This window comes from Macrobrachium nipponense, chromosome 8, assembly GCF_015104395.2.
Source record: "Macrobrachium nipponense isolate FS-2020 chromosome 8, ASM1510439v2, whole genome shotgun sequence".
Lineage (NCBI taxonomy): Eukaryota > Metazoa > Arthropoda > Malacostraca > Decapoda > Palaemonidae > Macrobrachium > Macrobrachium nipponense.
The window spans coordinates 82,119,904-82,131,403 of NC_087203.1; the positions used below are offsets into that span (position 1 = coordinate 82,119,904).

At 48.3% G+C, this 11,500-nt stretch overlaps 1 protein-coding gene across 1 annotated transcript; it reads left to right on the top strand.

Moving 5' to 3' along the window:
* Nucleotides 1–8,584: 8,584 nt before the first annotated feature.
* Nucleotides 8,585–10,696, top strand: LOC135223141 (basic proline-rich protein-like). The gene has a single exon (XM_064261645.1). It carries the CDS (start codon nt 8,585–8,587, stop codon nt 10,694–10,696), a length of 2,112 nt encoding a protein of 703 aa, XP_064117715.1.
* The last annotated feature ends 804 nt before the right edge of the window (nt 10,697–11,500 follow it).

Consider the following 11,500-nt stretch of genomic DNA (forward strand, 5'->3'; position numbering starts at 1 on the left):
ACAGACAAAGAAAATCTCTCTCTTTTTACATTATGTAATGCAAAATCTGAACACACATTTTAAAACATCCTATCTCTAAACTATCTAGGAATCTGAAAAAATGTTGCATAATTCTACATGACATTTCAAATAGGGGAAACATGCATTTTGAAAGTAGCAATATATATATATATATATATATATATATATATATATATATATATAGATATATATATATATATATATATATATATATATATACATAAATGAGCATTTCCTCTTGCTGTCCCCCTGTTTTTAGCCTAATCATTCTGTCATTCCTTGTGCCTCTTCACGTTGTTTACTTTTAGTGTGTTTTTATCTTTGATGGTGAAAGGTTGGCTAAGTGTTAAGCGGTTTTTGGCCGTGGTTTTATGAATATATGACTTTTACTTTTTATTGTATTTGTTTTTATTTTTATGTAATTGTGTAATTTAGCTGAGATTTTAAAATGTTCTTCTCGTCATTTGTAAGTCGTTTGGTACTTCTGGTCTGTTTTAAATAAAGTGTGCGTGTAATTTAAGTGTGAGAGTTGCAATTTTACCATTAAACCGTTTCAACTTTTCAACTATTGGATCTTGTAATCAGCTCTTATTTTACGTTAACATTTTATATTTTATTTTGTAGAAAAATCCCTGATGATGTGGTGATGTTGTCACGAAACGTAGGATTAAAGCATAATGTGAATCTCTTCGTGTTCCTGCCCTTAATCTTCTTTATCTTAATATATATTATTTATATATTATAATTATATATATATATATATATATTAATATATATAGTATATATATATAATAATATTTATAGTATATATATATATATATATAATATATAGTATAATATATATTTAATAATATATATATATCTAATATTTAATATACTTTATATTCTAATATATATTTATCTTATATATATATCTATATATATATATAATATATATATATATATAAGTATATATATATATATATAATATATATTTATATATATATCTATCTATATATCTATATAGATATATATATATATATATATATATATATATATATATATATATATATATATATATATATATATATATATATAATGGATGCCTGCATGCATGTATGTTATGTACATATGTATGTGTCTGTGCCAACAAAACTCTGAAATGCTTTCAGCAATGTCAATCATATGGCTTTAAATCACGAAATTAGCACTGTGGGCATAAGACATCACTACCCACAAAGGGCACCAAATGGCACCAAAGAGGGTGGGGGTGGGAAAGGCTTCTCTTTAACGGGGCATGCCTAATTTTGGTATACATATGACTGACCATTTGGAAAAGAATACTGGGAGGTTAAGACATCAATGGCACTACAGAGGGTGGAGGCTGGGAAGGGGATGACAGAGAGAGCGACAGTGAGAGGAAGTTAGTCCATCCTAAGAGGAGACATCGTGTGCTCACTTACCTGTAGGAGCAGGTTCCACTGTTCATTCACAGTGTACTAATGATTGTATCTAGCTTTCTTTTGAACTCTTCCACACTGTTGCTGTTTACAACTTCGGGTGGCAGTTTATTCCATGTGTTACATATCTTGTATGTAAAGAAGATCCCACAATCGGATGCGTTGTATCTCTTCAGTGCTAGTTTTCATCCATTATTTCTTGTCTGGTTTTCGTTTAATGTAATCATTCAAAGAAAAATATGGAAAATCTGAAGAGAGAGAGAGAGAGAGAGAATTTTTTACCATTTTCTATTCTTAATGACGAATACGCTTTATCGCAATCTCCATAACAGCCATCCATTTGGTACTACTCCATTTATTAGAGGTACACAAATGCTACAGGAGTTTTGTACAGTTAAATCGTACAATAAACCCGTTCATAGTTCTAGCGAATTTACATCTGCCGTCCTTAGAGGCAATTAAAAGAGCTTTGTACCTCTCGATGAGAGAGAGAGAGAGAGAGAGAGAGAGAGAGACCCGAACAACGGGTTAGTGTGGTTTAATGCAACGAGATACTTCACTAAACACTGCTAACCGTTCTCTCTCTCTCTCTCTCTCTCTCTCTCTCTCTCTCTCTCTCTCTCTCAAGAACTTTCAGAGTTTAAAATGTGAAATATCTGTTGCACTAAATCCCACTCTCTCTCTCTCTCTCTCTGTAAGGACTTTCAGTTTAAAGTGATTTAAGATATCTTGAACTAAATCCCACTAAAGGTTTTCTCCCTCCCTCCCTCCCTCTCTCTCTCTCTCATTACGAGGTACAAAGCTCCCTTATTTGCCTAGAAACTGCAAACTGCCTAGAAGCTGTTTGGCCAAAATGTCGAGTAGCACAGCGTCTCTCTATGGACTTTATTGCTGCCTAAACTTTATTTTCTAGTTTTTCCAAAGTTTTGCCAAGCGCCTCAGCGGCGTGGTTGGTATGGTATTAGCGTCCCACCTCGGTGGTCGCGGGTTCGATTCTCGGCCATTCCATTGAGGAGTGAGAGATGTGTATTTCTGGTGATAGAAGTTCACTCTCGACGTGGTTCGGAAGTCACGTAAAGCCGTTGGTCCCGTTGCTGAATAACCACTGGTTCCATGCAACGTAAGCACCAGAGAGAGAGAGAGAGAGAGAGAGAGAGAGAGAGAGAGAGAGAACGGTTAGCGCGGTTTAAAGTAACGAATCATTTTACTGGATTCTAAACAGAGAGAGAGAGAGAGAGAGAGAGAGAGAGAGAGAGAGAGAGAGAGAGAGAGATCAGTTAGTGGGATTTAATTGAACTACTATGAGATTCAGGGCCTCTGTAACACGGTTTTTTTCGCAATAACTTTTTATCTATGCATTTCATAAATATAACGCTTATTCAGAATACACATTATATCTACACATAAATTTTGACTGTATTCTGCATTACGTAGGTTGAATAAATTTGGTACTAATAATGTAAAAGTGATTTTTTGAAGAAGGGCCAACTTACTCAGAGAAAAGGTTTCGAACGCACTCGTTACGTAACTTATGACAGCATTTCTTCCCTCTTTCTCGATGGATGATTGGCTATACGTAACGAAGGCTAAACCTTCTGCAAACAATGACATCAAATTTAAATACAAGCAAAGCAGTACACCTTTATGAACTCTGGAACCTCTCCACTGATAATTATCATAATGAACAAACCAACAAAATATGTTAATAAATACAAAAACACTTCGATTATTAGTCTAACTCCCAAAATAGGTTTCCTAAGAAATTACAGTCCACTTTATAGGTCACAATCAGATTGACAAGATGTAGGGAATAGTTGGTAATTTTCAAAAACATAGTAGACAAGCTTGATTTGATAACTGCTATATCCAATGTCAAACAATTTTTATTTATTGGCTATCTACCTATTTACTGAAAAAAAATAGCCGGTACCGTATATTGGCTTTAAACCTTCACCAACAATTATCGTCAGACTGATGACTTCATGAGGCTCCACCCACTTTCGCCTCGTTATAATTCAGGATAACACTGAAGGCTACCATGGGCATTGTTGGATTAGAAAATTTAACTTCTGGCAGTAAAAACTAATTTCTCGAGTAGTTGTAAGAAGTGCTAAATGATCCTCAAGGATCCCAGCAGTTGGCCTAAACGTTTAATTCATGTATATTACTGCTATACTGTTGCGGCACTACTGCTACAGTAGTATTACTACGCTAGCACTGATTCCCCACCCACATCTATGTATCGTTCCGCCATTCATAAAGTCTTTGGGTTTCAGAGCCGATGGAGTTTCTGTCTACTGGATGGGCGGGGCAACATTTCGTCAAAAGGTTTGTTTACCTTGCTGACGTAATGAATGTTATTAGACTCTTGGCTAGTAATCATTGGCCATGGTGTCGGCTAAATCATTTTTACTCTATAAAAATTAAAACTATCGGTTTAGGTTATTGATAATGCTGACAAAATTTGTGTGTGGTTGTAAAATATACATATGTCAACTTTCAGCTACATCCGATGCTTTGACAAGGAGCAAAGTCCAAAAAACCGTGTTACAGAGACCCTGAATCTCATAGTAGGTAATGGTATCTGGTGAAAGCCTTCAAGTAAGTCCAAGCTGGTGAAAAATTTATTCTGACCTAACAAAGATAAGATATCGTCGGTACATGGCACTGGAAACGATCGGGAATCGTTTCCTTGTTTAAGCAACAGAAATCTACGCAGATACGCCAAGTCCGATCTTTTTTGGCATGACGTTTGAGGGAAAAATTATATGGGCTATTTGATTTCCTAATGACCCCTATTACTAACATTTTTTCAACTTCGTCATTTATCTCTATTTTGAAATTTCATTGGAAGTCTATACGAAGGTACGTATATAGCTTTATGTTTGTCCTTAGACCGTATTTGTTTTCAATGACATCCGTTTTTCCCCAGAGATCACTCACTAGTGGAGAAACATCCTGGTATTCAGATAAAAGATAAAAAAAAATTTCTGCTGAATCACCTCTGCTTGAATGACTTTACGGATATTACTTTAGATAGAGTATAAGAGAGATTCATCTACGACTGGTTGGGCGTGATTAAAATTTAGAAACAATAAAAAAATGCGATATTTATATGTATAGGTTTTGTGGATTACTAGATTAACTTGTTGCTGTGAGTCAACCGTGTATAGGGCTTTGTTCGCGGAAATCGTTATATTTCAGAGTGTCAGGAAGGATTAAAATTTCAGATCCCAGCAAAGTCTTTTTACACGCACTAAGACATTCGAGGGTGCATGCGTCTCGAGATTTTGCATGCAAACTGCGACTGCGGTTGTGGGAGAATTCTGTTGGGTCGCTGAACAATATCACGATTTATGAGACAAATGATTGGTTCCTCTATATAAGTTATTATTTGATTAACTGTTTTTTATAACTATAGAGGTATCTGTAAGCGCGCGCTTATCCGGACTTCTCAATAGGGAAGTTCGAACAACAGACGGTGAGCCCGTAAATACAGGATATTACGTGGACTAAAGGCATAAAAACAAGATATTCTAATTTTTACGGCGCGTACAGTCGGGCTTAATCCACCACTATTTATAATAACTTATTGTATAAAAATTACAAGAACCTGCTCTGATTACTTGATACGGTCGTGTGATTCATAGGAAAATTCCTTTTTAATTCAAAAAGGTATTGGCATGAATGATCCAACATCGCTTTTCCCCGCTCTGCTAGAGTCGCTTATTGTGTGGAATGTGCTTTGTTTTGAACACTGGCAGATTTGACTAACCCTGACCGTCTGACTATATGGATTCATATAATGATGATCAATATATGTGCACTTAATACAACTGATTCACATAAATGACTAATCTAAATGATTAACCTAGGTGCACTTTAAATAGATTCCTAGTGCGTACACGCACAGACATATTTCGATTCTGTTATTTATGATCATTTATATATAGGATACATGATACTTTATATATAGGATACATGACCGATTGTAATACCCACTACAGCGCAAAAGTGCTGTATCCCCCTTTTTCGTTAATAGGTACCGGAAAGTTATGAATAGCCGACACCTTACCATGGACTACTTTAAGACCTTGACTAGACACATAAAACCTAAATAAACATGTTCGGTTTTTAAAACTCACATTAGGATATTTTACTCTGAGATTATTTGTCTTAGTCTCTGTAGCACTAGCTCTAGTTTATGCGAATGTACTTCTAAGGTATTAGAAAAGATTACAAGACCAACCATATAGGCATGTAGGGTATCCCCTAAAAGTCTCCAAACACTATATAGTAATTGGGGCGCAACGTAAGCCGGAGGCATACGTAAAAATTGATGAAGTTCCCTGAGTGTGTTGAAGGCGGTGTATGAGGTACAATCACTTAGGTAATGGTATCTGGTGAAAGCCTTCAAGTAAGTCCAAGCTGGTGAAAAATTATTCTGACCTAACATGCTTCATCTTGGTGTTCTTTCTTGTTATCTTTCTAAGTCTTTTTTTCAACCTTTCTCTAGCTAATGTACGCTTTCTTGACTGCTTCTTCCCTGGCATTTTAATGAATAAACAAGAAAAAAAGGACTTAGATATAAAGAGTACTTGACAACTCCGGCTCAGAAGTGAACGATGTAGTTACATCAAAGCTATGCGGGTTACTGATGTGTTTGTGCAGCTGCTCCTCCTGCCCAGTGTTGCCACACTCTCGGGTTGGATTTATCGTACTGGCTTCTCAAAATTATGGGGTTTTCAGTAAAAATATAGTACAAAGTTGTAGGTTTTATCGTAATTATTATCTTACACTGTTTCTGATATTTAACACATTTTTATAATTTGACAAAATAATGAATATATGTATGATTTCTTTGCAGTCATTAATATCTTGCAATTTACATAATTAAGAAAAAAATACAAATGAAACATTTCTCTCTAGAAAAACGAAAAAAATGGAATTATAAATAATTAGTTAATGTTATGAACAAATTATTACTATATTACTATATATGTGGTAAAAATAAGTATTCAGCTTAGAACGTCACTTCTTTCCATAGTGTAAACTAAACTGATAACGAATTAACACGAAGATATGCGAGCTGATAGGCCCACTCATACATCTCTTTAAAGACTCCAAAACATCAAAAATCAAAATAGCATCACTGAGTAGTAATTTAAAATAAATATATATAATTAAACATGACTGGTACTGATACCTATCCCATGATGAAGAAATTAATAAGAATAATAATTGTAAAGTATATCTTTAAGAATCTTCTTTCAAATCAAATTCATGCTCTCTGATGTTCTGGAATAACTGTGCATGATTATTATTCTGGAAAACATCATTTGCAGGAGTAAAATGAGCACATGACCCTCCAGAACCTTTGATGCAACTAGCAGAGAGAAAAGAGCCCCATTAACTGTCCTTGTTTTCAGTCTGTTTCTTTGTTTAGTTTTAAAGCAAAGAGCAGTTAGAGCAAAATTGGCTTGGTCTGAAAACTGAAAAACTAGACTTTTTTTTCCTCCTGGCTGTGGGCCCCACGCCAGACAGCCTGACCCGGTCTCCTCCCCACCAGGGGCCCCACCCAAGGGGACCAAATCAGTGTCCTCCCAACAAGGATCCTCAACCCTGACGGCAATACCCAGTCGCCTCCCCACTGGGGGGCCCACTCCTGGCAGCTCAACCCATTTGCTTCCCCTCTAGAGGCCCCACCCCTGGCGGCTAGACCGAGTCTCCTCCCCGCCAAGGGCCCCACCCATGGTGTTCTAATCTGGTCACCTCCCCGACGGGGGCCCAAATACTGGTGGCCTGACTTGGGGACCCGCGGCTGGCCCGGCCCGCCTGTCCTGGGACACACAGCGGAGACCGCCCTCCCGTCCAGGTACCCGTAGCAGGCACCGCCCGCCTGTCCCGGGACCCGCGACGGGCCTGGCCAACCCATCCCGAGACACGTGGCGGACACTGCCCACCCGTCCTGGGACACGTGGCGTAAACCGCCCGCCCATACCGGGATCCGCAGCGGGCCAAGCCCGCTCGTCCCAAGACATATAGCGGGCACTGCCCGCCTGTCCCAAAGACCCACAGCGGCTCCGGCCTAACCGTCACGGGACACGTGGTGGGCACCGCCCGCCTGTCCCAGAACCCGTGGCGGGCCTGGCCCGCCCGTCCCAAGACACGTGGCGGGCACCAGCCCGCCCATCCCGGGACACGTGGCGGGCACCAGCCCCCCCGTCCCGGGACATGTGGTGGACACCGCCTGCCCAGCCATGGACCTACGGCGGGCCCAGCCCGCCTGTCCTGGGACACGTGGCGGACACCGCCCGCCCGTCGCAGTAACCGCAGCGGACGCCTGCCCGCCCGTCCCGGGACCCGCGGCGGATCCAGCCCGCCAATCCCGTGACGCGTGGCGGACACCTGCCCGCCCATCCCGGGACCCGTGGCGGTGATCGCCACGTGTCCAGGACATGTGGCGGACACTGCCAGCCTCTCCCGGACATGTGTCAGACACTGCCCGCCTGGAGGCGGTCCTGGCCCGCCTGTCCCGTGATACGTGGCAGACACCAATCGTCCATCCCGTACCCATGGCGGACCCAGGCCCTCCCGTCCCGGACACATGTCGGACGCCTGCCCGCCCGTCCAGGGACCTCCCGCGGCAGGCCCGGCCCGCCCGTCCCAGGGACCTCCCGCGGCCGGCCCGCCCAGCCCCGTCCCAGGACCCGTGGCAGGCCCGGCCCGCCCATCCCGGGACGCGTGGCGGACGCCTGCCCGCCTGTCCTGGGACCCGCGGCGGGCCCGGCCCGCCCATCCCAGGACACGTGGTGGACGCCCTGCCCGCCCGTCTCGGGGACGGGGGTGGTGGGTCCGCAACACATGTCTAGGAACCGCGTTGTCGGACACCGCCCACCTGTCCCGGACATGTTTTGGACACTGCCTGCCTGTCCCGGTACCCACAGCAGGCCCAGCCCACCCGTCCCGGGAAGCGTGGTTGGTGGAGGACGCCTGCCACGCCCGTCCCACAGGAACCTGTGGCGGGCCTGGCCCCGCCCGTCCCGGGACGCTGGGGGGGTGGGGGACGCCTGCCACGGCCCATTCCAAGACGCGTTGGCAAGTATCCGTCACATGTCCAGGACATGTTTCGGACACTGCCCACCTGTCCCGGGACCCAGGGTGGGCCCGGCCCGCCCATCCTGGACAAATGGCGAATGCCTGCCCGCCTGTCCCGGGACCCACGGCAGTCCTGGCCTGCCCGTCACATGACACATGGCAGACACCAATCGCCCATCCCGTACCCACGGCGGACCCGGGCCCTCCCGTCCCGGACACATGTCGGACGCCTGCCCGCCCATCCTGGGACCTGCGGCGGGCCCGGCCCACCCTTACCGGGACGCGTGGCGGACGCCTGCCCGCCTGTCCTGGGAACCCGCAGCGGGCCCGGCCCGCATGTCCCAGGACGCATGGTGGACGCCTGCCCGCCCATCCCGGGACCTGGGGGGGTTGGCCCTGCGGTGGGCCTGGCCTACCCGTCACGGGACGTGTGGCGGATTTGCCTGCCTGCCGTCCCTGGGACCCGCGGCAGGCCTGGCCCACACGTCCCGGGACGCGTAGCGGATGCCTGCCCGCCTGTCCCAGGACCCGTGGCGGGGTTGGCCCGCCCGTCAAGGGACCCGCGGCGGGCCAGGACCAGTGGCGGACGCCTGCCCACCAGTCCCGGGACCTGCGGTGGGCCCGGCCTGCCCGTCCCAGGACGCCTGCCCAACCATCCCGGGACCCGTGGCGGGCACGGCCCACCCGTCCCGGGACTAGTGGCGGACGCCTGCCCGCCTATCCCGGGACTCGCGGCGTGGCCGGCCCGCCCGTTCCAGGAAGCGTGGTGGACGCCTGCCCAACCGTCCCGGGACCCGCGGCAGGCACGGCACCCCCGTTCCGGGACGCGGGGCGGATGCCAACCCTTCCGTCCCGGGACCAGTGGCGGACGTCTGCCCGCACGTGCCGGGACCAGTGGCGGATGCCTGCCCGCCCGACCCGGGACCCGCGGCGGGCCCAGCCCGCCCGTCCCGGGACCAGCGGCGGGCCCGGGCCGCCCGTCTTGGTACCAGTGGCGGACGCCTGCCCACCCGTCCCGGGACCCGCGGTGGGCCCGGCCCGCCCGTCCCAGGACGCCTGGTGGATGCCTGCCCAACCGTCCCGGGACCCGCAGCGGGCACGGCCCGCCCGTCCCAGGACTAGTGGCAGACGCCTGCCCGCCCATCCCGGGACTCGTGGCGGGGCTGGCCCGCCTGTCCCAGGACACGTGGCGGATGCCTGCCCAACCGTCCTGGGACCCGCGGCAGGCACGGCCCACCAGTTCCGGGACGCATGGCGGATGCCACCCCTTCCGTCCCGGGACCAGTGGCGGACGCCTGCCCGCCCGTCCCGGGACCCACGGCGGGTCCAGCCCGTTCGTCCCTGGGCCCCCGGTGGGCCCGACCCGGCCGTCCCGGTACCAGTGGCGGACGCCTGCCCGCCCGTCCCCGGACCCGCGGTGGGCCCGGCCCGCCCGTCCCAAGATGCGTGGTGGACGCCTGCCTAACCGTCCCGGGACCAGCGGCGGGCACGGCCCGCCCGTTCTGGGACGCGTTGCGGATGCCAGCCCGCCCGTCCCGGGACCCACGGCGGGCCGGGCCTGCATGCATAGGACGCGTGGCGGATGCCTTCCTGCCCGTCCCGGGACCAGTGGCGGACGCCTGCCCGCTTGTCCCGGGACCCGCGGCACGCCGGCCTGCCCGTCTTGGTACCAGTGGCGGACGCCTGCCCGCCCGTCCCGGGACTTGCGGCGGGTCTGGCCCGCCCGTCCTAGGACGTGTGGTGGACGCCTGCCCAACCGTCCTGGGAACCGCGGCGGGCACGGTTCCGGGGCGCGTGGCAGATGCCACCCGACCGTGGCACCCGACCGGGACCATGGCAGTGCCCGCCAGGCCCGGGACCCACGGTGGGCCCAGCCCGCCTGTCCCGGGACCAGTGGCGGACGCCTGCCCGCCAGTCCCGGGACCCGCGGCAGGCCCGGCTGGCCCGGCCAGCCCGTCCCGGAACCAGTGGCGGACGCCTGCCCACCCGTCCTGAGACCCACGGCGGGCCCGGCCCGCCCATCCCAGGACGCGTGGCGGACGCCTGCCCGCCTGTCCCTGAACAGCGTAATAGCTATTCTGTTCCTTAGAACCAGAATATGCCACTGCATCCTCTCAATTCTTCAGGGGATTCTCTGAATCTTGTTTTTCTTTTCCTTGCACTCCACGAATCCTACTGAATCCTCTCTTTCTTCCTCCCTTGGCCACCTCCACCCATCCTATTGAAATCCTCTCAATTTTTCTTGGGGGTTCTCCTAATCCTGGTTCTTTTCCCGGCACCTACACCAATCCCCTTATTTTCTTCACCCTTTCTATATTCCCCCGCTCTTCTTTTCCATCCACGAATCAATAAAACTCTAAGAAAACATTTTAACATATTTATTTCTCTTCTAGTTCAATTTCCTTCAAGGATTAACAAAACAAACTTATTACAAAATAAACATCAAATTCTCCATTCAATAAATATCCTCCTGAAAATTTCCACATCTTTTCCGCCTGAGTGAGGCCAGTGCAGTCTTCATCACACCATTTCTTGAACATCGACAGAATCTTCTGCAGTTTTCTGTTGCTCTCCCCCATTCGTCTTTATTTCTTCTGGAGCTTTTTCAAATCGGAGACCATTTTCTCCTTCGCTCCTCGCAGCCATCCAACCTCATCATCCATCTGGTCGTTCCGTTCGCTCTGGACACTGGCCTTCTTCTCCAGCGACTCCAGGCGACCATTTCCTTCCTCTACAAAGCATGCCAGCTCGTTTCTCTTGAGTTTCGCTGTCTCAACTTCACACTGAAGTCCACACTTTTCCTTCCAAGAGGTCCTCCAAGTCCTTCTGCAGGCGCTCCAACCTCAGCTCCAGCTCATTCCTGTCGGATTCCCACTTTTCGGTTGAGTCTTTTTGTTCCTGATGAGCCTCGCTATCCGCACCGCTTCTGCCATCTTTAGCTG

Excerpts from the sequence above, each read along its gene's own strand:
- LOC135223141 (XM_064261645.1), top strand. The coding sequence starts at position 8,585 with ATGTTTCGGACACTGCCCACCTGTCCCGGGACCCAGGGTGGGCCCGGC.